This window comes from Rhinolophus sinicus, linkage group LG05, assembly GCF_036562045.2.
Source record: "Rhinolophus sinicus isolate RSC01 linkage group LG05, ASM3656204v1, whole genome shotgun sequence".
In the NCBI taxonomy this organism is placed as follows: domain Eukaryota; kingdom Metazoa; phylum Chordata; class Mammalia; order Chiroptera; family Rhinolophidae; genus Rhinolophus; species Rhinolophus sinicus.
Genome location: NC_133755.1, coordinates 53,326,807 through 53,353,347, shown reverse-complemented (window position 1 = coordinate 53,353,347; position 26,541 = coordinate 53,326,807). Strand labels below are relative to the sequence as shown.

Sequence of the window (26,541 nt, the reverse complement as noted above, 5' to 3'; positions counted from 1 at the left end):
GAGCTCACAGTTTGGTTGAGGAGTACATAAGAAACTGTATTGCCGGCAAAATGGCAGAAATGCTTAACAGCACAAGTGCCCTAGGAGCAGGGCAAACAGTGTTTAAGCCTAAATGCTAGCAAGTAGGGAAATGGATAAATGAATTATGGGTACATCTGTCCAATCTGGAGCACCATGTTGCTAACAAAAGAGTGATAAATAACTGATAAAATTGACATGGTATTTAGATCCGAGTGGGTAATGGCATTGGAAATGGTCTTAAGTGTCGCTCTAATAAAACACCAAAATAATTTGGGATATGGTTTTGGTTCATCCATACAATGGGAAGGTATACTGCTATTAAAAGCAGTGAGGCCCCAGAAGACTACTCAAGTAACTGGTGACAGCAATTCTGATGGGTAGCTGGGGAACAAGGGTGAAGGGAGACTTGTTTTTCATAAAATACCCTTTTTTGCCTATTGAACTTTGTATAAAACCTGTGTTTTTTTAACCTAACTTCAAAAAAAAAAAGAAGAAGCTAGGTCTGTATATGCTGATATGTAAAATGAGAAAAAAGCAAGTTTCAAGATGATGTGATTCCATTTTTAAAAGCATAATATGCTATTAATATATGCATAGAAAAAAATTGAGGAATGTATACTTACCATTAATGGTGATTGTCTTTAAAAGTTAGGGTTGGAGAATTTTCACTATCTAGAGCTGTAATGAATTTTCTTACATCCAGTATATATCACATTTATAATTAGAAAAAAAAGCACCATCTATATACATATATTTAAATATGTATGAGGTATGTATCTGAACAAGATATTACAGTAACAGTGAAAAACGAAAGAACTGATTCAAGAGATATTTCACTGAGAAAATTAAAAGGAATCAATGAGCAATTTTATATGAGAATTCAGTCAGGAAGAAATCAATGTTATATATATATAGTGATTCAGATTAAAAGAAGGGACTTTGGAGTCAGACAAACCTATTATCAAATACTAGTTCTACCATGTAGATGAAGAGGGGACCACATACTATACCTGACAAGCTCAGGGGAGGCCAGCATGGAGGGCCTTACAAATTCAGAGACCAAAAGTAACCACGTAGGATGGGCTGAATGTAAAAATTCTTAACTAAAAGCAGGTAGTCGTGTCCTAGCCCTATAGCTTCCTTGACAAAGGTCTATTTTTACTTTACATGAACCTGTCTATTGTCTTTTTTTTTTTTAACAGGACTTTATTGGGGAACAGTGTGTACTTCCAGGCCTTTTTTTTTTTCCAAGTCAAGTTGTTGTCCTTTCAATCTTAGTTGTGGAGGGTCCCGTTCAGCTTCAAGTTGTTGTCCTTTCAGTTTTAGTTGTGGAGGGTGCAGCTCAGCTCCAGGTCCAGTTGCCATTTCTAGTTGCAGGGGTGTGCCCACCCTTGTGGGAGTCTAGCGGCAACCTTGTGGTTGAGAGCCTGTGCTCCAACCTACTGAGCCAACCGGGAGCTCAGCGGCAGCTCAGCTCAAGGTGCCGTGTTCAATCTTAGTTGCAGGGGGCGGAGCCCGCCATCCCTTGCAGGAGTCGAGGAATTGAACTGGCAACCTTGTGGTTGAGAGCCCACTGGCCCATGTGGGAATCGAACCGGCAGCCTTCAGAGTTAGGAGCATGGAGCGCTAACCACCTGAGCCACTGGGCCGGCCCATGTCTATTGTCTTTTTTACATCTAAGATAACATAACTTTGAAATGTCCGAATAATTCCCTTTTCCAGACCCTCAGAGCACAACCTACTGTATCAGAGCAGGAGACCAGAGAACCCCTCATTGTTATCTTGTTCCCCACATACCATCTCCATGTGCTGTAAATGTTAATTATTAACTATCCCATACCCACTAAGGTAAAAGAAGTATGTGTCTCCATTTTTTTATCCAGTCTCAGTGATTCCCCGCTTTGCTTTCTCCCACCTCCTTAATCTACCACCAATAGATTTCATGTAACCCTCCTTACATCTCCTCCTTTGATTCTAATGTATAAAATAAGTGGCAAAGCTACCATTCTCCAGAGCATTTTCTCAATCCGTTGAGATTTTGTTTCCTGGCAATTGACATCAGTTTGGCTCGTAAAAATTCTCTACAGGTTTAGACATTTCTTACGTTGACAATCCTTCATTAGCTATGTAATCTTGAGCTCAAAGTTATTTAAGCTCTCTGAACCTCAAATTTCAGCTTTGTAAGATGGAATAAAATGGGATCTATTTCATAGGGTTCTTTCAAGGATTAAAGCAAATCAAGAATGCAGTACCTAGGGTAGTATCTAGCACATAGTATGTGTTCAATAAGCAAACAACAGCAACAATAATAAATAACCTCCACATTTCTAGCCCAAGTATTTAGAGGAAACAGTGTTTTAAATAAAGAGAACATAGGTAGAAAAGCAAGTAAGAAGAGAATCATTTAGTGTTGCCTAAGGTGAGTTTGAAGTACCTATGGGAGTGCGCAGATGAAGATGGAATACTGAGAGAAGAAACCAATGCAGAAGGTGTGAGGGTTTCATCAGCATAATAATGGAGGTCCCTAAAGGGACAGAAACAGATGAAACAAGTAGATGAAGCAAGTAGATGAAGAGGAAAGGACTAGGAACAGATCTGAATGGGCACCTGTCCTGGACAGGCAGGCAGAAGGGCCGGGCTAGGTTGAGAAGAGGAGGTCGAGAGGCAAGAAAGGCATGCACGGGCAGAGAGTACCAGCAGACGAAGACTGATCAGCAATGTACAGTCCTGCAAAGGGCGGGCTGAGCTCCTAGAAGAAGATGCATTCTAGCAGGGTGTGAAGGCAATAGTCCTCTATCACCAGGAGTTACAGAGACGGATCACCTGCTGTTGGCATTGGAATTTATAACCTGCTTTCATATCCCTTCTCTCCATTGATCCCCATGGCAGCTCCATAAGGGAGATGCTATTGTTCCCTCATGAGGACACTGAGGCTCAAAGAAGTTAAATGATTTGGCCAAAGTCCCCTGGTTAGAGAGTGGCAGAGCCAGCCTCAAACAGGCTTCCTGACAGTGGGCCCAGTGATGTTTCCTCAACATCCTGATACCCAGCAGGGAGGAAGTGGCAACAGCAAGTAGCCACTGGCTTCATTATTTTGTTTTGTTTTTAATTTTGCTTTGTTTAGAATGGGAGAGGTTTGAGCATGTTCCTAGGCTGAAAGGAAGAACTTTGTCTTTCTGAAAGAGTTCTTGGCCTTATTTTTTAAATATAACTTACTTTGAAATAATTTCAAACTTTAGAAAAGTTGCAAGAAGAGTGCAAAGAACTTTCTTAACTCCTTAAATAGATTCTTCAATTGTTAACATTTACCATTTTGTTCCCCCATCCCATTATCATATTCGTTTTCTAATTAATCTGAAAGCTAGTTGCAGACATGACACCATTTCACCCCTAAATATTTCCTCAAAACAAGTACACTGTTCTCTAACCTTTGTGCAGCCCTCCCAATGAGGAAATTAACATTGATACAACATTACTGTCCAATCCACAGACCCCATTCAAATTTCACCAAATGTCTTATGTCGCTTTTTCTAGCCCAGGATCCAAATCCAGGATCATGCATTCCACTTACTTATCATTACTCTTTGATCTGCTTCAATCTGGAATATTTCCTTGCTCCTTCCCTATCTTTTGTGACCTTGACAATTTTAAAGAGTATGGGCCTGTGATTCTGTAAGTTGTCCCTCCACCTGGATCTGTCTGGTGTTTCCTCATGTCTAGACTCATAAATTCTTGGGAGGAGTACTACGCACACACCAAAAGGTTATGGTGTGTTCATCTCAGTGTATCACATCAGGAGGCACACGATGTCAGCCTGGCCCCACCACTGGTGATGCTAAACTTGATCACCTGGTCAAGGTGGTGACTGCCATTTTCTTCACTATCAAGTCACTATTTTCACTTTTGTAATTAATGAGTGTTTTCTGGGGAAATACTCTGAAACTAATATCCTATTCCCCGTCAAACCTCCATTTACCAGGCTTAGTATCCATTGATGAATACTGTATAAATCAGCTCTACTATAATAATTGCCAGTTGGTATAATAATCTTTCTACTTCCATTCCATCGACATGTATTAGTTGGCATTCTACTGTGACGAAGAGCTTTCTCTTCTCCTTATATTCATTTACATATATATCAGTATGGATTCCTGTTTCAGTCAGTGGTTGTAATCTATTACTCTCATTGTTTATTTTGATGCTCAAATTTGTCCCCGATTTTGTGAGTGGGCAATTCTTTAAGATGGCTTCCATGTCCTTTTGACATGTATCCATTATTCTTTGAGCACTTTTTTACTTCCTTGCACTACAAAATGATTGGGGGTCATCTTGCACTTTCCCTAGACAAGGGGTGGGAACCAAAGGCGGCCAGGCAGTAGGAATACACAGCTGAGGTTATGCCAAGGCCACACCAAAGTCACACAATAGGAACCTGCTGGTGAGACTTTTCTTGTTGGCACAGCCACCCACTCCTCAGGGGTTGCAGGTGCAGTGATTATGACTGAACTCTGTCTGAGTCTTGTTTTCACTTATTTGAGATTCAAAGTCCAGTTGGGAGCATTCCAGTTGCTTGGATTAGGCCAAGTGCCTACCCCTCGGCTGTGAAGAAGTGGGAGGGAGGACAAATGTCCTTCCACAGCTGCCAGAAAAAGGGTAGAGCCTCAACTTACTAATATCGTCCACAGTAGGGGACTATGCAGAAATAGGAAGATGATTTGAATGTTGGGTGACCAACAACCTCTTCTCCCAATGTCTACTTCATAGTTGGGGAGACAGAGATACAGACATAAGCAGAGGAAAAAGTTGGAAAGATTATGCACCAAACCAGTGGTATGCTGGTAAATATTTAACAAAAGCTCCTGAAGATAAAAACAGACCTGATTTATAGTGTTCACCTATTTCTATTGTGTAAATACTCCCACCATGGCCAATTTAAAATGTGACATCATTGAAGACAGAATTGGGAAGAAATGTGCGGTAGGTCACCATTACATAGCATTTCTACCATACAGGTACTATAGATGTAAACGACCTCAAGAGATAATAGGGAAATGGAGTAAAATGATTAGGAGATGATGAGTTTTGAGTATCTATCACCTTTGCTTTAATAAAATTTATTTAGTTGTGAGCTTTTGTAATTTAATTTTTAATTAAAGTTGTGTTTAACAACTGGAATGCACGATTCCAGAAAATTCAGCAGTTGTCTCTCATGAGCCAGCGTGAGGCACCACATTATCTCAGTATTTTTCTCTGATGGTAGGGAGGGCATGCTTTGATTCATTTATGTTTTTACTTTATGTTATTTTTAAGTGGTAGAATTAGGAGTTTTTTTTTTTTTTAAAAAAAACTGTATAAAAATGAATAAATCCATGGAAAGTTTGGCCCTTGTTTCTCCACCCTCAGTGGAGAACAGTGTCAGCTGGCTTCCCTGACCCCACTCACAAATCTCCAACTGATTTATGCAAAAAGTTGCTAGGTTATGATCTCCAAAACGTAACTAGTTGTGTCACTCCTTTTCCAAAATATTCAGTCACATCGAATACAAATTCTCAGGCAGGATTTGAGCTTCACTTCCTTTCCAAACGTCTTCCAATCCTCCACCTCTTGTCAGGGGTTTTCGAACTCTCCGTAGAGTCCCTGTTCCACTGAGAGGGTTGGCAGTGGGGCAGCTGAGGGCCTGCAGAGAGGACAAGGCGTGAGCCCACAGCCCCTGCTTCCATTACAGAAGCTCTGGCTCCATTTCACATATTCCAGGTAAGGTTTCATTTGGGGGAAAGAAAGCATTGTGTTGCTAAAAAACAAATGTTTGAAATGAACCATTTTAGTCCAACATCCTGGCTCATCCCAGTCAAGTACTCTGAAATCTGCCTGTTCTATTTAGGCATCTCCTTTGTTGATTTACTTCAGCTGATGGTTTATGGAGTGCTTCCTATGTGCCAGGCACTGCACATAAAACAGTGGATAAGACAGACTGTCCTTCTCTGGGGAACATACAGGTTGGAGGAGTGACAATAGATACTAGAAGAAATTAAGAAATAATGGCTTTCCCTTTCTTTCCCCTCACCTATCATTTGAGGTTTATCTCAGAGGCCACAGGTTTTATGAAATCTTTTGATCTGTCTTTCTCATTGATCAGAAGAATGCCCTTTCCATGTAAATTTTTGTAAGTTGAGGATGTTGTTTTTCCTGTCCAACATCCATTCCTTTACCTGGGGGAACCACCTCTCTCCTGCCTCCTCTCTTTCCCAGCTCACTGGGTTCAAGCTGATCTCTAGGAGGACAAGTGGCCCAGTCTTGGCCTATTAGCACAGAATCCTCCTTAGTCCAGTGATTGGTTCAAGTCTGGCCACCCCTCTGGCTACAAAGATTGGTTTCGGAGGGATAAACTATCCCAAATGGCCCACAGTGAATCCAAAATATGTAGGAACTTCAGGAAACAGCTCTCTTTACCACTAAATTTAAACCTGAAAAGATACAGACCCAGAATTTTTGGCAACAATCTTGTGCTGTGGAGAGTGAAGCCCACATGGAGAAGAGAAGAGCCAGACGATGGGAAGAGACAGGATCCTGGCAACACTAAATTCCTGGGCCAAGCCACATCCAAAGCCCGACACCTTGTCACTTTAGTTTCTGAAGCCAATGAAGTTCCCTTTTTGCTAAAGTAATTTTAAGTCAGGTTCTCTAAAAGAATATTGGGTTAATTTGCCATATCAGAGCAACATTCACCTGGGCTGTCTAAAGCCAAAGGCTGGTATTTTTTTTTCTTTTCTCCAGCCCACCTGCTATGAAGGAGCCCTACTCTCTCAATTTCTCCCCAGTAAGTTCTAAAGTCCCCTGGAGACTCCTCATCTGTAGTCAGCAAGCCAAGCCAATCTTCTGTCATTTCCTTCTCCCTAACTAGGCTCTCTTGGAGTGAGGAGGGGGCCCCCTTTTTTTCTGCAGAAACAGAGAATGGCAACCCTGTTTAAGCCACCCAGCAAAAGAGCTGGAAGATAGCCACTACTGACGCCACCATTTCCTCATCCTCTTAAAGAACTTAAGGTCTGGGTCCAGGGAGCTGAGGTCGCTGGTGCCCCATCCAAGGGCACAAGAGTGCTTGCCACACTTGCTCCTTTTTCTTCATAGCTCCACTTATGGACCGCTTGTCTTGTGCTGGGCACTGTCCTGGGTATTTTACGCTCATTCTCACATGTAATTCTCATAGCAACCCGAGGAGTGTAGATAATTACAGTATCCCCATTGAACAGATGAAAAAACAGAAGCTCAGAAAGTTCAATGACTGAGTCAGGGCGCCACAGTCAGTAAGTGACAGAACAGGTTTCCAAGCCGTTTCCAAGACAGCTTTCCAAGGCATTGCCCCATGAATTTTGGTCACAAGAGATGGACAGAGAGCCGGGAGGGCAGCCTAACGGGGGAGGTGGACGAAGAAGGAACATTTGGGATTGTAGGAAGTTGGAATGGTCTCTTCAGAAGCTGCTCAAGTGTGCCCGGCGGCGATCCACGTGGCCAAGGGGTTTTGCGCGCTCAGGGAACCTGACATGCCAGGTGGGGGCGGTGGGTGGGGCGGAAGCCCCGCCCCGTGTCCAGGTGAGGAGCTCCGGGCCGGAAGGGATGGTGCGCCCCCGCAGTGCTCGCGAGGCGTTGGGTGTCGTCGCGGTGGGACTAAGACGGCTCGGCGTCCCGGGACTGGTCCCGCAGGCCGGGCTTTCGGCAGGGGTGGAGGAGGAGTGGGCCGTGCCCTGCCCGGCCCAGGTGCCGTCTCCAGGGGCGGAGTTTAGGAACTCCGCAGCGTGAGCTTCCCGGCCCGGGCCGGCGGGCGGACTTCGAGGGACTGAAGCGGAGCGGACCAGGCAGAGCCGGGCGGCGCGGGAAGCGCACAGGGCGGGCAAACGCGTCGAGCCGCCAGCATGTTTTCTCGAAACCACCGGAGCCGGGTCACCGTGGCTAGGGGCTCCGCCCTGGAGATGGAGTTCAAACGCGGCCGCTTCCGACTCAGCCTCTTCAGCGACCCGCCGGAGGTGAGCGCCCGCATTCGGTGTTCCCTTCCCCTCCGGGACTCCCGCAGCCGCGGCCGCCTCTACCCCGCCCTCGCGCACGCCGGGGGGCGGGGACGCTGCTGGCAGTGTCCAAACCCGTGGTTGTTGACTTAAAAAGTCGGGCGCGGACCGTGTGCACGTTAATCGGACTTGTGTGACCCCAGACACTCCCTGCCCCGGTTGGGATGATTTGCCTCTGCCGGGACAAACTCCGCTTGGACTCAGTTGAAGGGGCCATGGGTTCAATTCCCCAAATGTGCCAGGCCCCTCCTGGGCATCCCCGCGCAAAGGACGGTAGGCAGCTGGGCGGGGCCCAACAGCTTGGACTCTTGGCTTGGACGCCCGCTCCTTCCCCGGGCCGTCAGCCCCATCTCGCAACCTGTCTCAACCGTCTGGGACAGCCTCCACCATCAGTCTCGACTTCCAGGCCAGACCTGCCCACTTCTCTGACGCTCTTCCCAACCGCTCCTCTGTGCCCCTGAAGGGCTTGGGAAGAGGTGTGTGTGTGTGTGTGTGTGTGTGTGTGTGTGTGTGTGTGTGTGTGTATGTGGGGAGAGGGGCCCCTTTTAATGATTAGGGGTTATTTTCCACACCCACTCCTTTCCTGGGGACTGAGATGAGTCCAGCCCCAAGTCTGACAGTTTCCTCCCGAGCCCAGCGCTCTTCAGGGTGGCCAGGTCTGAGCCCTAGCGAGGCTTCGGAGGGTCTGAGCTAGGGCTGAGAGGGCAAGTAACGACAGCTAAGAGGTTGTCTCCAAGGTCAGCTCTCCTGCCCTGCTGGGCCTGGAAGGGTTAAATGAGGGGGCCTTCCTCCCGCCCCACTCTCTCCGGCGGGGATTCCAGGCCTGGCTTTTGCCTTTTCCCCCCCAGCCTGCCCAGAACAAAGGCCCTTTCACACCCGCGTCCCGATGTCCTGGGCCTTTTCTGACTCAGAAGCTAGTGGGCTTCGGGGACAGGGCCTTTGTCGGGTCTCTCACAAGCAACCCCGCCCGTTGGCTAGCGTGGGAGAATGAGGGGCCAGGCCCCGGGACCAGGAGGGAGGGGCCTGTGGGCTGGGGCCGCCCCGGGATAAGCCGGGCCTTTGGGGGCCAGTGCGGAGAGCCGGGGCGGAGCCGCAGAGCCCGGCCAGCCGCCCAGGGGAGTGTGACTCCGTGGGCCTGGGGTGGAGGGGGGGGGCAGGCAAAGCTGCAGCTGGCTGGGAATCGGGGCTGGTTTCCTGTCTGGAAGGGAAGGGGCCCGCAGAGGGGAGCGGGGGCAGCAGCAGACAGGCACACCCCTGCCTTTCTCCCTCCCTCTTCTCCCTTCTGCTGGAAAAGCGAGGTAATTGTGAGCCGGGGTGGGGGTGGGAAGTCGGGCTGGATGGGGCCCCCAAGTTGGAAGAGGTGGCCCTGGGGGTTGGGCCGCATTTACCCCTTTGTCCCATTCCCAGGGCTCACTTTCCCAAGTCCTCACTTCCGTCGCTCTTCTTCCTCACACTAAGCCAGAACTCCTCTCGGAAAGCTCCTGCCTCCTGACAAACTCCAGGACTCTGTAGAACCTGCTTGAGGCGTCCCCTCCCTGCCCCCTTCCAGCTGTGCCTGCCCCTCAGGCCCTACTGGCACACAGATTCTCTGTCCACCCGGCCAGGGATGTGGGCGGGGGCTGGGGAGGGGCCAGAGTCGGAATGAAAGGGCCTTTTTCTTCCACAGCTGGGAGAACAGCTGCCACCAAAGCAAGACTGGACACTCTGTGCCCAGAGCCCCTTCTGCAGCTGGCCTCCCTTCCCGGGACCCCACTTACCCTCACCTCGCTTTCCTTTCCTCCCATGCCTGGCTCCCACCAGGGCCCTGGAACAGTGGTAGGCAAGGAAAGTTTGTCACAACAGCCAGAGGGGTCTAACAGGAGTGCAGAGGGACAGGGGCACCCTCTGCCCTCTGTCCAGGAGCTGCCCATCTCTTTCAAGAGCAGAGGAGCAGTGGGAGGAGGCATTGTGGGGTAGTGTGGTACCTGCCAGCCCCCTCCCTCTGGAGGGTTTGACAAGGGAAGAGGCACTGGGGGGCACAGAGATGCAGGACAGATTGCACATCCTGGAGGACCTGAATATGCTCTACATTCGGCAGATGGCGCTCAGCCTGGAGGTAATGTCCTGCAGCGCCCCCCACCCCCACCCCCTGCATCCATGCATGCCTCCCATCCCCAGTCTCTGCCTTGCTCACCCCTGCTGGGGCTGAGGGGGGAGGGTGGGCCTGCTCAAAGTGGGGAGAGGGACAGGTGGTTCTGTATGCCTTGCTTGGCCTTCACAGAGAAGGGAAAGGGGACTCTGGGTCAGCATGTAAACGTTTTGCTGGCTCTGGAGATGGCAGGGAGCTGCTTATTCATTTATTCTTAAACACATTCATTGAACACTTACTATGTGCCAAGCTCCCTTCTAGATCATGGGATACTTCAGTGAACCAGACAGGAAAGGTCCATTAGACTGGGGAACAGACAATAAACATCAAACACATAAATAATCTCACATAGTGAACTTATGATGAAAATGGGGATGGAATCAACATGAGGTAGGGAGGGCAGCATTAGATATGCTGGTCAGAAAAGGCTTCAATGAGGAGGCCGTTGAGCCGAGGGGACCAGAAGGGTTTGGAGAGATGTGAAGATTGAAGGAAAGGCTTTCCAACCAGGGCACAGAAAGCTCAGAGGCTCTTGCGTGGGTATGAGTTCCAGTTCCGGTGTGGCTGGAACATAGTTGGGGTGGAGCTCATGGGCAGGGGACAGATATGCAGGGCCTTGAAAGTCATACAAGGCACTTAGATTGTACTCAGTGTGATGTTGGCCTACGGAAGGGTTTTAAGCAGGGGGACGACTCATCTAATGTTTTAAAATGATGGCTGCTTAGGAGACTGGACTCGGTGGGGGTGGGAGTGGGAGAGAATAGGGTTGGCATGAGAGATAGCAGACCACCACCAGATGGGAGGTTGTTACAGCATCAGAGGAGTGAACCTGGTGATTTGGATGAAAGTGCTCGTGGTGGAGAAGAGAAGTGGGTGGATTTCAAACGATTGTAGTAGATCTGACTGGGCTTGCTGATGGATTGGATGTGAGGGCTGAGGCAAAGGACTCCAGGATGATTCCTGGGTTGTGGCTAAGCAACTGGGCGGTGTGGTCATTGACTGAGGTGGGGAAGATGGAGGAAGCTTTGGAAATGACCGTGTGCACTAGGCAGAGGTTTTCTGCTGAGGAGGTCAGAGGCAGGACTGGAGAGAGTCTAGATCAGGAATGGCAATTTATTTCACCTGTGTTGCCCCTCTCAGCCCAAACCCTGATTCCCTGGTCATAGTAGACATTACAATCACTCATGGCACGCTTTACCAGCAAGCCCAGATGTACCTCAGAATCTTTCTCAGCACAACCTTGGCATACATTGTGCAGGTTGTTTCCTTCATAAGGGTGCCAGGCAGAGGCAGGAGTCCTGGCCTGGGTTTTAGGCTGCATCAGGAGGAGGCACCTTTTTCTAATTTGTTTGCCTAGAGAGGGTCACCTTTTTCTAATATGCAGAAAGGTGCCCAATGAGCCTGTCGGGACTCTGACACTACCTGTTTTTCTGCGTTGGTACATGACAAGAAACCTATTTGCCATCCCAGGTCTTCTGCACTGTCCATGTTACTAGTTATATGTGGCTATTTAAATTTATAATTTAGTTAAAATGAAATAAAATAAAAAATGTGGTTCCTTAGTTGCTCTAGCCGCATTTCAAGTGCTAGATGGCTACTGAATATTTCCATCATTGCAAATTTTATTGTTCAGGTTGGTCTAGGTATTTAAATGTTTAAATTCTGCATCCCCCCACCCCCATCCCCAAGTAATTTTTCTTCATGGGAGGTTTGCCCAAATTCTGGGGCAGAGGAAGGACCTTAGATTTCACTTTTGTCACCTCTGCTTCAGCTATGGGCTGCGGATGCTGTGTTCTTTCTCCATGAAGCTCAGCAGTACCCTTCCCTCCTCCCTAAGAGAGAGACCCATTGATGTTTCAGGGATTTCGCAAGAGAGGTAGTCATAGAGTAAATCCAAGAAGACTTCCTGGAGGAGGCAACTTAAGCTGCAAGTAAAGGGGAGGTGGGAGTAAGAAAAAGGTTGTTTTTAAATATGTCCTGGGCCCAGGTAGAGGTTAGACTTTCCCATTTAATCCTCAAACAGTGCTATAAAGGAGGTGGAGTACTCCCCTGGTTTACAAACTGAGGCTACAGAGGTTAAATTCTCACAGCTCGTGAAATTCCTAAGCTAGGATTTGAATTTAGCCCTGGTGGAGATTCTGAAGGGAACAGAAGGTGAAGCAGGGTAGGAAGTCCGGGACAGAAGAGAGTAGGAGGGACAGGAAAGGATGTCCCATGTGTGTTGGGGCCTCAGCCCATTACTCATCCTCCTTCAACCCCTTGGGCCCTGACCCTGGATGTCAGTTGGCTGATATCCAACTTTGGGCTCTTTCTCTGGATAGTCTGGTGAAAATGCTGCCTCCTTGGGGAGAAGGTGTGGGCGTAGGGGGTGGGGAAGGGGTGACAAGAAGCTATCCCTGGGGCAGGGAGATGAGTGCAAATCCAGCAACTGCACCAGGATTCCTGAGATGCTCTGTCCAAAGGGTTGGAGCTGTGGTTTCTGTGCCGTGGGAGAATGGATTTGGGGCCTGAGGGCAGTGAGCTTGTGGTAGCAGGGGTGTCTACGGGTAGCAGGGCCCTTAGTCAGGCTCATCCCGGCTGGCCCAGTGACTTCCACAGCCCCAATTATTCCAATTTACACTCTATCCTCTTCCTGCATGCTCCCGGTCAAGGGGTCACCTTGGAGGGAAAGCGCACCGGCCTCCTGCAGTTTGAGATCGCAGCCCTGGGCGGAAGCCCTTTACAGATCGACTCAGGCGCTCCCGGTGCTAGCGTCACACCGTGGTCATGCCACTGAGAGCCCGGAGCCTCGCCTGGCCGCACTCACGGAGGGACCGCCAGCGCCCTGGAGCCCCTCAGCCGTTATCGCGGCAGTTGGGAGCTGATGTCACCAGCGCCCTGAGCGCCGCGGGCGGGGGTGGGGGTGGGGGTGGTTGAGCCGGCACCGGAGCTGTGCGGCTTCCCGGACCTGCGCGCCCTGCGGTGCCTGCGTTGGCGTGGCACGGGCAATGGCCAGGGCTAGGGAAGGATCCGTGAGTGCTGGGGCCGGGACGGAGACGCCAGCTAGGAGGGGGGCTTGAGGACGCCAATCTGTCGTCCCCCCGCCCTGCTCTCACTCGTTTGGGGGTGTTTGTGGCGGAAGCTGGATGCAGAATGGGATGGGGGTTGGCAAGCAGGGAAGCTTAGCAGAGGTGGGACCCTGGTGCCCACAGATAGATATAGCGGTGCTGGGGGGAGCTGTGTAGTCTGGGAGGGCTTCCTGGTGGAGGGGGCTTTGGTACCAAGTTGGCCTATTTCTGAAAGGTCAGGAAAGGTAACAGTACTGAGGCAAGGGGTGTGAGTCTGGTCTTGCCCAGTGGCCTGGGAATAGATAGTGAAGGAAGAATCTGCAGGGAGGCCAAACAAGGCTTTTGCCAGCAGGAATTTAGGGTGTTCATGTCTTAGAGACTTGAAGGCTGGAGCCACGAGGACGGAAGCAAGGGCACAGGGTGTGGAAGAGACCTGGTGTGAGGGAGAAGACAGGTTTTCAGTGGTCATATTTCCCCCCGTCTTCTAGTCCGATGCCTCCATTGGCCTGCCTCCTGAGCTGATCTGCACTGTGTGATGGGGTTAGTCTTCCACCTCTCTGAAGCCTTCCCTGTCACTCAACCAGAAACGAACAGGGTCTGTTGCCTACGAGCATATTTATACCATGACATGGCACTTATGGAGCAGCTATTAATGTCTGCATCTCTTACCAGCTGGATATTCAGTGGAGCCTTGGATGCACCAGTGTTTATTGGGTGAATGCTACTGCTGCCGAAGTAACATCATGAAAACAAGCATCCCCACCATTCATGTGTACCACATGCTGGGCACCCGGCTAATGCTTTACCTTCCTGTCTCACTGAGTCCTCCCAACTCTGGCCCGTGGGGACTATTTTCATCCTCATTTTACAGATGGAGAAACCAAGGTTTAGGGAGGTTGAGTACATTTCCAGTGCTTTTTCAATAAGTTTCTGCCCAGCTTCTTAAGGCTGGCAGGGCTGTGACTTAGACCCAGGTTTGTCTCATGTCAAACTGGTGCCCTCCCCTCTGCTCTGTACCAAGACCTCCAGGGCTCGTTTCCGAGAGAATGGTTCTGAGAATCATGGTGCCTCCCCTAGCCCCCCACCTGGCCCTGTGCACAACCTGCTTACCCCTCATTCCTGACCTCCTGCCTCACCTGCCCCCCATCCCCACTCCTTGCTTCTGTCCTCACCTCCCAAGCTCAGAGCGCCAGCAGGGGGCAAACCCCTAATTTAGGGTGTGTACTGGGTAAACTCTGTAGATGGTATGCTCCTTCTCCACTGCTCCCTTGCCAATTTGATACTCCCCCATCACTTGAGTCTTTGGGGTAACCCAGGATGGCTTTTACTATCTGTGTCCATTCCCTTTAGTTGGTGGTTTAAAAAAAAAAAAAAAAAAGCACATGCCCCACTTATTCTTCAAGTCTAAGGTAGGGCCTGGTACTTTTTCTTTTTTTTTTTTAAACTGAGAAGATTTAAGTTTTTAAAAAGGCAACACAATTTCCAATAGTACAGTAGTAAAGACAGGTACATGTAAATAAGTGTAATAAATCTGTTTTCCATTCCTGGCTCCCAGTCCTGCAAGCACTACTTGTTTATGCGTATCTCTGTCTATGTAAAGGCGTGTGTATATATTGTGCACAAATGGTAGCATACTATAATACTGTTCTTTTCTCACTTCACATTTTTAAGAATGTTTCATATCTGCACACATGTCTAACTCTTTAATGTCTGCACTATTCCATATTCCATGGTAGACATGAGCTGTAAATTATTTAACCAATGCCCTTCTGAATGACTTTTATTCTTGGTGTTTTAAAACGTGGCTTTGCTCACGTGTATAACTATATCTATAGGATAAACTAGATATTGGATGGCTGGATCAAAGGAATATGTGAATTTGTAGTTTTCATAGGTTTTTCCAAACTGCACTCTAAAGAAGCTGAAGGAATGTATACTTCCCCCATCAAATGCATGAAGGCATCTGTATGCACAAAGCTGCTCTGGTAAATCTTGGGTAGCGGAGGTTGAGACAACCCATAACCTTGAAGTACTTGAAATACAAGTTTCCCCTGGGCCACAGCCCACTTGGGGACTGGAGGGTGTATCTGCTTGTCCCTTGTCTGACATGTCCCTCTCATCCTTCTCCTCACTCCGGCCAGGACACAGAGTTGCAGAGAAAGCTAGACCATGAGATCCGGATGAGGGAAGGGGCCTGCAAGCTGCTGGCGGCCTGCTCCCAGCGTGAGCAGGCTCTGGAGGCCACCAAGAGCCTGCTGGTGTGCAACAGCCGCATCCTCAGCTACATGGGCGAGCTGCAGCGGCGCAAGGAGGCGCAGGTGCTGGGGAAGACAGGCCGGCGGTGAGCGAGGGGGACGCGAGGACTTGGGGGGTGGGTGCCGCATGTGTGTGTCCGGAGTGGGCCACCCTGAAGCCGACCCCCCATGCCACCTTGGGGTTTCAGCACCGCAGCGTGCTGCCCAGAGGTCACTGCTGAGGAGCGAGGCTGGGCTCGGGAAAGCCAGTGTCTCTGGGGAAAGGCTGGCAGTCTGAGGGTTAGTAATGCAAAAGCGCTAATTGGATAACCCTGTCTGCAATCTGGTGAGGCTGGCTGGCTGGCGGGCTTCTGGAAGGCCACTTTTCTCAAAGCTGGTTCACCAAATGGCCAATTTGCTGACTAGCCAATTTACCACAAACTGACACTAGTTCATTTTTTTTTTTTTTTAAAGATTTTATTGGGGAAGGGGAACAGGACTTTATTGGGGAACAGTGTGCACTTCCAGGACTTTTTCTCCAAGTCAAGTTGTTGTCCTTTCAATCTTAGTTGTGGAGGGTTCTGTTCAGCTTCAAGTTGTTGTTCTTTCAGTCTTAGTTGTGGAGGGCGCAGCTCAGCTCCAGGTCCAGTTGCCATTTCTAGTTGCAGGGGGCGCAGCCCACCATCCCTTGCGGGAGTCGAACCGGCAACCTTGTGGTTGAGAGGACACGCTCCAACCAACTGAGCCATCCGGGAGCTCAGCGGCAGCTCAGCTCAAGGTGCCGTGTTCAATCTTAGTTGCAGGGGGCGCTGCCCACCATCCCTTGCGGGAGTTGAGGAATTGAACTGGCAACCTTGTGGTTGAGAGCCCGCGCTCTAACCAACAACTGAGCCATCCGGGAGGTAGCTCAGCTCAAGGTGCCGTGTTCAATCTTAGTTGCAGGGGGCAGAGCCCACCATCCCTTGCGGGACTTGAGGAATTGAACTGACAACCTTGTGGTTGAGAGCCCACTGGCCCATGTGGGAATCGAACCAGCAGACTTCGGAGTTAAGAGCACAGAGCTCTAACTGCCTGAGCCACCGGGCCGGCCCTGACACTAGTTCATTTTACCTGGGGTTCATGATCAGAGGCAGGGATTGTGGAAGAAATTAATTAAAAAAAAAAAAAAAATTGAAGGGAAAGGCTGCCCCATCACATAAATTAGATTGTGCATCCTAAAAGGGCTCAGCTTCTGGATGTGAAACACAAGCAACCCTGACATTACACTCGGCTGATCTGACAGATCTGCAGTGAAATGGTTGAGGTGATGCTCTGGTAAAATGTTGGAGAAAATAGTTGGCAAATTGATCATTCCAAGAATTGGCCATTTTTGATAAGTTGGTCACTTGGAAAATTGGCTTCTGGCAAAATAGTCTGCTTGAACCCGCAAGGTGAGAGAAGGTTCTAGCTCAGCCCCGAAGGCTGACACAAGGAGAGATTGCCAGGAGCCCTCCAGAGCTCACCCGTGAAGCTACAGGGTAGGCAGAAAACCCATTCATTCTATACCTGCCCCAGAAAGCTGAAGGAAGGGCACGCAGGCAGGGGGACAGCTTCTACTATGAGTTTGTTGTCTCCTGAGAGGCAGTCATCAACAGTCTCTGCCCTGCCCGAGCCCCCACACGGCCTGGACAGTGTGACTTGAGGTACACCCCAAGTCCCTGACAGCTAACCAAACTGCCATCAGTGCCACGTCATTTAGCTTAAGGCCTAAGTTGCTAATTACATCAGTGGCATCATGAATTAGTGTGGGTAAACTGGCTGTCATCTTAGAGAGACGCATGCTTGGTGGGTTCTGATGCGGGGCAGGGAAGTGAGGAAAGCTGGGTGTCTGGGGCTGTGTAGCGGGGTACTGGGGAATTTGGGGCACTGGGAAAGCTCAGCTTATCTAGCCAGAAGGTAAAGGAGAAACCAGAGCTGAGGGGTAAGAGAGAGGTTTGTGGCAAATGGAACACAAATGTTTCCTACTTGGGTTGTTTTCCTTTTGTTAAACACTGGTCCACTTGATTTTATGACTGACCACGACCCTCCTGTATCTAAGAAGTGATGAGGTGGTGCAGACAAGCAGCTTCCCTTATTAAAAAGAAAGCCTGCAAACTCCTCCGAGCCTGGGGTTTCTCAGAGAAGAGCCCTTGAAAGGGAGTCTGTGGGCCCGTCCCCTCAATTCCCACTGGTCCCTGGCAGGGGTGTAGGGAGGGAGAGTACTTGGAGGGAGAGGAGTCCTGAGCTTGTACTGTGTGAGAGCTAACTGCCTCCAGTGAGCCCAGCAAGCCCCTGGGTTAAATCTACAACTCTGCCAGTCCCTCTGGCTGGGCACCTAGGGGCTGCCTGGGCTGGGGAGGGGGCGGTCCTAGAGCCCTTGGGAGCCACAGCCAGGGGGAGTTTGTCTGGAGGCAGGCTGGGACGCTGTGATTTGCCCACAGGCCTTCTGACAGTGGGCCACCCGCCGATCGCTCCCCCTGCCGAGGCCGGCTCTGCATCTCTGGTAAGAAGCACAGTTACTCCAGCTGGCTCCTTGCCCCACCACACGACCCCCTGCCCCGTCTCAACATTTATTCCTACCCCTCCGCCCCTTAGACCTCCGGATTCCACTCATGTGGAAGGACACAGAATATTTCAAGAACAAAGGCGGTGAGTTCCACACACACTGGGACAAATCCAGGGGAGTGACGCGGAGTATGGAGGCTCCTATGTGGGGGTTTGTTTTTTTAACCAGTTTTGCCCTCTTTGTCCCCAGACCTGCACCGCTGGGCTGTGTTCCTGCTGCTGCAGTTGGGGGAAGACATTCAGGACACGGAGATGGTCCTGGTGGACAGGACCCTCACAGACATCTCCTTCCAGAGCAGCCTGCTCTTGTGAGTACCTCACCCCTGTGGCTCCCTCCTCTCTCCACTCTGCTCCAGTACCTGCTGAGGTAGCTTCGGGGAGGGGAAGGGAGGAGAGGGGAGAGCGGAGGGGAAGGGAGGAGAGGGGAGAGCGAGAGGAGATGGGCCTCCCTCTGGAGCTGTCCTGAGCTTATACCACATGCATCCTCCACCCCACCCCCAGCCCTTGCGCCTCCTGGACTTCTCCAGAACCATCCTTCTCTCTTGCTTCCACACTTCCCTAGCACCGAGGCAGGGCCAGACTTTGACCTCCGGCTGGAGCTGTATGGGGCCTGCATGGAAGAGGAAGGGGCCCTGGCTGGTGCCCCCAAAAGGCTGGCCACCAAACTCAGCAGCTCCCTAGGCCGTTCCTCCGGGAGGCGTGTCCGGGCATCGCTGGAGAGTGCTGGGGGTTCCGGGAGCAGTCCCATCCTGCTCCCCACCCCAGCTGTGGGGTAAGGCCCTGCATTTCCCCACTGCCCTCAGATGCCTGTCCTGGCCACGGGTGACCTCTGAGCTGTGGGGAGCAGGCAGAACCTACTTTGCATGGCTGCCAGGACGTGCAGACAGACATGGGTGAGCAGTGGCCACTTAGCTGGGAGGCACTCATAGCTGGGCCCAAGCCAACTGAGACCCACAGGAGTGCAGAGCGAGCTAGGCTCCCGGGTCTTCACTTCTTTCGCAGCAGCAAACGCATCTCACATGGATGGAGTGCCCTGGTTGGAGGCGGGTGGCCTAGGCTCTGTGGTGGTGCCTACAGGTGACTGGAAGCGCCCGGTGCAACCACTGGGCCTCTGAGGAGCAGTGTGAGAACCTCTAGGGTAACGAACAGAATGATGATTTTAGAGACGGACATGAGTTCAAATCCCAGCTCCACCATCTACCAACTGTACCTTATGGGCAAATTTCTTAACCTCTCTATACTTCAAGCTGCCTCATCTATTAACTAAAGAATGCCATCAAGCTCACAGGGCGGTCATGGGCATATAGTAGGATAAGATATATAAAGCACAGGCTTCGGCACCTAGCAGGAACTCAGTAATTGTTTGTTCCCACCCCTGTGGGGGAGGCAAGCTAGTTATCCATGGGGCTGTGGGAACAGGGCAGACCCACACTCAGCCTTACAGTGCCTGCCATCTAATGTGGCCCTCACTTGCCCTTCACGTGGCTGAGGCCCACTTCTCCATCTGCCCTGCAGTGGCCCTCGTTACCACCTCTTGGCTCATACCACGCTCACCCTGGCAGCAGTGCAAGATGGGTTCCGCACACATGACCTCACCCTTGCCAGCCATGGTGAGTATGTGTGTGCCTGGGGGATGCTGGATGGTGAGAAAAGTGGCCGTCGGATGGTCCCCTTCTGACTCCCCACCTTTACTCTGCACTTCCTCTCCCCGCTAGAGGAGAACCCTGCCTGGCTGCCCCTTTATGGGAGTGTGTGTTGCCGCCTGGTGGCTCAGCCTCTCTGCATGACTCAGCCTACTGCAAGTGGTTCCCTCAGGGTGCAGGTGAGGGGCGCTGACAAGTGGAAAGGCATGGGGGAAGGCAGAGCAGAGCTGGATCACTTGGGAATGGAAGGACTACGGAAAAATCAAGTTCTGGGTAGAAGGAGGAGTATGGCAGGATGAGAGGACGCTCAGATAGGAGGGTGGGCAGGAAGGAGCAGATTTTTGATGGGGGCTGGGAAGAAGGGTGTTGGGGGGGGTGTGATTCCCCTAGGAAACCTTGAGTCATTTATGCAGCAAGCTGGGGAGCGGCAGGACTGGGCACGAGTGCACGGAGTCCTGAAAGGCACAAACCTCTTCTGTTACCGGCAACTCGAAGATGCAGACACTGGGAAAGAGCCACTGTTTACTATTGCAATCAACAAGGTGATGGGTCCCCTAGTGGTCAAGCCACCAGGTACTGGGGCCCCAGGAGTCTCTCCTTCAGGCCCCAGGAGGGTGGGCACAGACCTCAGAGAGATCCAAGCCTCATGTTGCTCACAGCACCACACCCGGCTGCAGGGCCAGGAATGCTGAGGGACCATATTCTCCGCAGGCAGCATCACTGGAAAACAGTGTCCCTTCTACTTTACCAGCCTCAGCCCCTATCAGTTCTCAGAGAGGATTCTACAACCAGTTTTGGATTTCTCATCCTCCTGCCATCTTCCCCCTCAGAGTCTGATCTCCATCTACTCCATCTTTTCCTGGTTTCCTCTGCCAACCCGAGTCCAATGACCCCCTGTCCCCTAGCCCCTTTGCTGACTTTCCTGCCAGCTTTCATGGAAATAGCGAGGGACCCCAGGTCTCAGCGTTCATGCCTGCCTCCATGCCTTCCCCACCCAGTCCCTCTTTCCCTGTCTGAGGACCACTGTTGCAGCCCCAGTCCCTTCCTACCATTCCTTCCCACTCTGGTCAGTAGGAGGCAAAGGAGAGGGCTTGGTGAAAGCCCCACAAGCCCCTCTTTCCGAGGCAGGACGACCAAGCCCACCCTGAGCCCCTGCTGACTTCTGTGACCAAGGTGGAGCTAGAAGCAGACCCTTTCCTTCTGCAGGAGACTCGAGTCCGGGCAGGGGAGCTGGACCAGGCTGCAGGCCGGCCCTTCACCCTGAGCATCAGTAACCAGTATGGGGAGGACGAAGTGACACACACCCTTCAGACTGAGAGTCGGGGAGCCCTGCAGAGCTGGATGGAAGCTCTGTGGCAGCTTTTCTTTGACATGAGTAAGAGGAGGGGACTGGATTGAACCTTTGAGAAGAATTGGAGTTTGTTATTTTTACCATAAGCCTCTGTTTCAAGAATGTGTGGAAGGGAATGTAGCAGAAGAGAGGGCAGCTTGGCCCTCTCAGTCCTGCCCGCCTCTGCCCGCCCCCAATCAGTGCTCTCCCTTCAGGCCAGTGGAAGCAGTGCTGTGATGAAATCATGAAGATTGAAACCCCAGCTCCCCGGAAACCACCCCAAGTACTGGCCAAGCAGGGCTCCTTGTACCACGAGATGGGTGAGTGACAGTATACTCTGGGAACCTGATGGGAAGTGGGATTGGGGGCTTCCAGGGAACCCAGATAATGGAAGCAGTCAGCAAGTACACTTTGGGCTAAGGCAGAGCTCCGGGGATCCAAGTCCCACCAAATCCTAGTGTATTCCTTTTTCTTCTCCAACTCTTAGAACCACCTCCACCAAAGTTCAAAACAAAACCCCAGAGAACCAGACTCATTTCATGGATTTCTTTCCTAATTTCTTCTTTTTTGTTTCCCTTTCTGCATGCGGATTCCCGTCTCTTCCTCTGACCTTCACTTGCCTGGCATTGCTCTCATGTTTCCTCCTCTTTCTTGATTTCTTCATCCACTTCTTCCCACCCCCCATCCCTGTCCACACTGTACTCTGTATCCCATAGTTTTACCAGAGCCTGGGGCTCCAGGGGGCCCAGGGGAGGGGCTGCTCCTGCAGGATACCGCAATCTCTGCTGAGATCCGGGCTTTGCTTTCCTCCTATTACAGTGACAGGTGATGGTCAGGGTGGGGTAGGCCTGGGCCCTGAGCTCTGACTAGCCCCCTCCCCTTACCCCCTTCCTGGTGCCACAGCTATTGAGCCACTGGATGACATTGCAGCAGTGACAGACATCCTGGCCCAGCGGGAGGGCGCGAGGCTGGAGACCACCCCACCCTGGCTAGCCGTGTTTACAGACCAGCCTGCACTGCCTAACCCCTGCACGCCTGCCACAGTGGCCCCAGCCCGGACCCACCCCCTGCCCTGGGGGCGACCCCGAACGTTCTCCCTGGATGCTGCCCCCCCAGACCACTCCCCCAGGGCTTCCTGCTCCGTGGCCCCTCTACCCCCGCATCGATCCCCACGGCCCAGAGGCCTCTGCAGCAAAGGCCCGCCCCGCACTTGGCTCCAGTCACCGGTGTGAAAGAGAAAGGTACTGCCAACAGGTTTGGCCAGAAGAGGAGATGACCTGTATGCAGCTGGGCTCTGGATACGGCACTGTCTGTGGCAGGTTGGCTAGCTCGGCCTCCCCTTCCTCTGCTGGACTGGGAGGAGGCTGGAGGTGGGGAGCAGAAGCCCCTCAAAGTTGTGGTTGTCATGGTGTTGAGGGACTCATTCCGAGGGCTGGCTGGGACCCCCTAGGCCCTTCCTGGGTGAAAACTGGAACCAACCCTGCCCTACCTCCTGCACTAATCAGCTTTGAGGATGGCACTGAAGAGCCCTGGGACAGAATGCACCTCCCTTGTGACTCCCACGTTAACCATTAAAGTTATTTAACAGCAGCTTTCACCTGGTTCTTGACGACAGGTTGCCTCTCTGCTTGGTCTGGACATGCTCCACCCCCTCCTCCTGGGGCTTAGTTTGTGGTGAAGGATGACTGATGCTGAGTAACGAGACAGGGCTAGGTGTGGAGGTACTTTATATACACCACAGGGAGAAAGGAGGGCTGCTCTCCTCACACGCTGCTGAACCTCAGGATCTCAGCGAGGTCGTAGCCAGTCACAGCGAAGGCGCGGCCTGAGGGATCACAGAATCGGGCGCCACACACCTGGGTGTCGGGCACAGACTCCCCGTGACAGTGTTCCACCTGGGTGACAAGAGGAGCTGCTCAGGGCCTGCTGCCCCAGCTTGGGTCCCCACTCCACAACTCGAGCCATACGTACCTCAATGTGGCCACTCTCCGGGCTTCTGCTCAGCTTCCACATGTGTACAAAGGTGTCCTCGGCCGCAGACAGTAGCTATTTGAAAAAGGCAGGGAAGACAAGTGGGAGTCGGCACATGCTGATGGGACTGGGATAGCTGGACTGGCTAGACCAGGTGCCCGGGTGGGGGCTACACCAAGTGGCAAAGACAAGCTTGGACAGTTCCTTTCAACATCCCAGCACCAGGAACAAGGGAATGTAGGGATGGAGGAGGACACTGACCTTGCCCACCTCGGGAGCCAGGTCCAGGGCACAGATGGCCCGGGCATGGGCGTTGATCTGGACATGTAGAATTCCTGTACTGGCCTCGTACAAACGTACTTGCCCGTTCCCATAGCCTGCTGCTACAGTCCCCTGCCACAACTGCACGGAAGTACATGGGACCCTGCAAAGGTGATGCCCCACTTTAATTTCCCCAGACCCAAGCACACTCCCCACCCTGAAGCTACCCTCAGGAAGGCCTCAGCTGCTTCTGCCTCACCTACCCAAATCCTGGAATTCTGGTGGATAATGTGAATTCAGGCCCTGATTGCCAGACGCACAGCAAGCCGGAGTCATCTGCTGTCACCATGTCAGCCACGCAGTCCTGCGGGGAAAGGCAGGATCAGCCCTGCCCTTTCTTCCCTGCTGGGTCCTATATACAGGGGAAGGGAGGCAGTATTTATTTGCATCTTTGCCTCTCCAGGGAAAGGAAAGATGTGGAGCCCTCCACAGGCTGGACCCAGGGTTCCCTCAGGAAGCAAAATGCTTTCCTTGCGTTCTTTGGACCCTTCCCACACACACACCACGTGTTAGGAGGCAGCATACAATTGTCCTCAGTGGATGGATGATGAAACAGGCCATAGGGTTGTGACATTCTGGAGGTCTAACAGAGAGCCTGTCACAGTCATGTCTAGACTCCGCCTTGTGACCCCCAACTCCAGGGAGCCACCATAGCCCATGGACCTAGCTCTGGGCCAGGTTCAGTGGAGAATATGAATTAGAAGAGACAAACCAGGTCGTCAAGAGGTTTGCAATCCAATTAGGGACAAAAGAGTTGTCTTTGAAAGCGGTACCAATTCAGGGTTCAGCTAAGGGAGATCAGTGGGAGCTAGAATAAGGAGAAGGCTTCCTGGAGGTGGTGGCACTGGAGGTAGGCCTGACAAGGTAGGACTTGCCCAAGTCCAGAGAAGGAAGCTGCACATGTTAGAGCTAGAAACCATTTGTCCCAACTCCTCAACTTACGCCAGCATTGAAAAGTGTTAGTGAACTATTAAATGCCATGTAAACGTAAAGTATCTGGCTTCATCACTGGACCTCAGGTTGCTGATACCCAGGAAAGTGCAGTAATTTGCCCAAAGTCATCAGCTGATTAGTGGCAGAACCAAGAACCAGAATCCAGGTCTGTTGCGTCCCAAGGGGGGAAGGCTCCCAGGCTCACTGCAATTGGAAGGGGGAATCCACTCACCTGTCCCTGGGCAGGCTCGCTGGCAATGTCTGTGATTGATGTTGGGTGCGCAGCCAGCTCTTCACTCAGTACAATGTTGGGACCCTTGGCTGGTATGTCAAATACCAGTACCCGGCCTGACCATGTTCCTGCAGAAGCAGTGCGTCCTGGTCCTCACTAGTCTCCAGCCACCACGCTCAGCACCCCCTCCATCCCAGAAACCTTAGTAACAAATTCACTTCTCACTGTTCCAACAGTTCTGCCCCTCCATGATGACCCTTATTCTATCCTACCCTGCACCTCTGAACCTTTCCACGCCTTTTTGGAGTCTCGCATGCCCCCCTTCACTTCTACGCTTTCCTCTAACCCTCCACAATTTCCTCAGACCTTCAGCATCCTCCTGGCCAAAGTCCACACTCCTATGACTCCCGCAGCCCCCAAAGTCTTCCCCTTGGCCCCCTCACCCACACAGATGAAGTGGCCACTGCAAGCAATTCCTCGGGCAAACACAGCCTGTACTGAGTAGGAAAGGGGGAAAGTATTAGACATAGAGCCTCCTCCAGCCCCAGAAAACACTCCCTACCCCCACCCGACTCAGTCCTGCAGGTACCTGGAGAGGCATCTCCAGAGTCCAGCGCGTGCCAATAGACCATGACGGAGCCATCAGACTCATACACCTAGAAGATGAGGGCAAGGGCAGGGGCACAACCCAGCTAACCTTTGCTGCACTCTGCTGAGCCTGTCGCATACTCATCTTAGCGTTAGCCCATTTAATCCTCAGAACAACTCTGGCAGAAGGCACTACTTTTATTCCTATTGTACAGAGGAGGACATGGAGGCTCTGAGAAGTGAACTCAATTGCCCAAGGGCATACAGCTAGCAAAGGGGCAGATAGTGGAGATGGCACTTGAGAATTGGAAAAGATAGAAGAAGGCAAGACGATGAGAAATAAGGAAGAGTGGGCTAAGCATGTGTAAACTTCGGGAGTGTTTAGAAGAAAGTGGGAAAGGTCTCAGGGCCTTGGAGGGGTTGAGACGCCTCTAGTGGGGGAGGATAGGTAGGTCCTCCTCTTACCTGTATTCCTCTATGTGAGGTGAGCACCAGCAATACTCGGAAGGGAAGGACACACCAGTGGACCTGGGGCGAGGTGGATCAGGGCAGGAAGAAGTGGTCAGAGCAGGGGACACGAGGACTCAGAAAAGTGGAAATTCAGAGGGTTAGGGAAAGCCTATTTGAAGTTTGGCGAGAAAGAACAGGGGTTAGGGCTGGGTTCAGCAACACCACCCCTAAATCCATGCCTTACCTGGGTGATAAGTGCGGGGCTCACTCCGGCTCCCTCTTTAGCGTGGAGCTGGCGCTGGGCCAAAGGCACACCCTCAGGAGCAGCGCTCAGAAGTTGGGCGCTGGGTCCATGGACTACCCCAAAATGTGTGAGGTTGCGGACGGGCAACTGCAGCACACTGAGGTTGTTGCACAGGGCGGCGGCAGAACCACCAAGGGGAATGGAGCGCTCCCGACGGAACATGCTGGAGGAGAGACGCCCGAATCACCAAAAGAGCAGGGTAAACAGATGGCAGCAGTGATTCCTGCGGAGGGTCGGGGGGTTCCTGCGGGGTGTCGGGGGGTGCCGTAGTGAGGCACTGGGGAAGACTCCTGAGATTGGGTCATGATGTAATGGTGGACCCCCAAGGACAGTGATGGGGGTTCTGGCATAGGGAGCGTCTCGTGGAGCAGGAGAGGGGAGCCCTAGGGCTGTCATGGGGCGATGGGGGAATTCTAGAGGAGGAATGGTGATGGCACAGGACCCGGTGGCCCCAAGTGCCCGAGCCAAGGCGGGTTGAGGCAGGGTAGCTCCCAGGTCGTTCCTCCCTTGGTTCGGCTCCCAGAAGCCCCCGGCCCGGGTCAGAGGTCACACCCGTAGCCCCAGGTCGGCTTGCCTGACGCCAGGATCCTTCCGTCCCTCCGAATCCGCCGCCACCATAGAGACGACGCACGTACGCACGGCCGTTGGGCGGGGCGAGCAACCCAAACGTACAGCGCGTGGAGCGGTTGCCAGGGTAAC

General features: G+C 51.8%; 2 protein-coding genes across 11 annotated transcripts; one reads left to right on the top strand and one right to left on the bottom strand.

The window, feature by feature from the left end:
• Positions 1 to 7,615: 7,615 nt before the first annotated feature.
• RTKN (rhotekin) lies at positions 7,616 to 22,633 on the top strand. 10 transcript variants are annotated; one of them, XM_019750299.2, is made up of 13 exons: positions 9,231 to 9,376; positions 9,745 to 10,173; positions 15,395 to 15,594; positions 17,947 to 18,008; positions 18,101 to 18,154; positions 18,261 to 18,378; positions 18,633 to 18,842; positions 19,586 to 19,680; positions 19,786 to 19,892; positions 20,127 to 20,255; positions 20,920 to 21,088; positions 21,259 to 21,363; positions 21,947 to 22,633. In XM_019750299.2, exons 2-13 carry the CDS (start codon positions 10,102 to 10,104, stop codon positions 22,273 to 22,275), a joined length of 1,650 nt encoding a protein of 549 aa, XP_019605858.2. In that variant the 5' UTR covers positions 9,231 to 9,376; positions 9,745 to 10,101; the 3' UTR covers positions 22,276 to 22,633. The 10 variants fall into 10 exon arrangements, with proteins under 10 accessions (XP_019605865.2, XP_019605855.2, XP_019605864.2 ...); XM_019750306.2 differs by lacking the exons at positions 9,231 to 9,376; positions 9,745 to 10,173; positions 21,947 to 22,633 and adding exons at positions 7,616 to 8,039; positions 21,760 to 21,916; XM_019750296.2 differs by lacking the exons at positions 9,231 to 9,376; positions 9,745 to 10,173 and adding an exon at positions 7,618 to 8,039.
• A 120-nt stretch (positions 22,634 to 22,753) lies between these two features.
• WDR54 (WD repeat domain 54) lies at positions 22,754 to 26,540 on the bottom strand. The gene is made up of 10 exons (XM_019750309.2): positions 26,417 to 26,540; positions 25,783 to 26,005; positions 25,554 to 25,616; positions 25,090 to 25,156; positions 24,944 to 24,997; positions 24,501 to 24,628; positions 23,539 to 23,639; positions 23,276 to 23,438; positions 23,015 to 23,089; positions 22,754 to 22,938 (listed from the first exon to the last, which is right to left on the bottom strand). The coding sequence occupies exons 1-10, from the start codon at positions 26,458 to 26,460 to the stop codon at positions 22,807 to 22,809; spliced, it is 1,050 nt and encodes a 349-aa protein (XP_019605868.1). The 5' UTR covers positions 26,461 to 26,540; the 3' UTR covers positions 22,754 to 22,806.
• Between the last annotated feature and the right edge of the window lies 1 nt (position 26,541).

Bases quoted from the DNA above. Each gene is read 5' to 3' on its own strand.
- RTKN (XM_019750296.2), top strand. From the start codon at position 7,929: ATGTTTTCTCGAAACCACCGGAGCCGGGTCACCGTGGCTAGGGGCTCC. The intron at 8,040-15,394 runs GTGAGCGCCCGC...CACTCCGGCCAG, and splicing joins TCTTCAGCGACCCGCCGGAG to GACACAGAGTTGCAGAGAAA. The intron at 18,155-18,260 runs GTGAGTTCCACA...CTTTGTCCCCAG, and splicing joins ATATTTCAAGAACAAAGGCG to ACCTGCACCGCTGGGCTGTG.
- WDR54 (XM_019750309.2), bottom strand. From the start codon at position 26,460: ATGGTGGCGGCGGATTCGGAGGGACGGAAGGATCCTGGCGTCAG. The intron at 25,157-25,553 runs GTAAGAGGAGGA...CTCATCTTCTAG, and splicing joins CCTCACATAGAGGAATACAG to GTGTATGAGTCTGATGGCTC. The intron at 23,640-24,500 runs GTGAGTGGATTC...CTTTCCCCGCAG, and splicing joins GCGAGCCTGCCCAGGGACAG to GACTGCGTGGCTGACATGGT.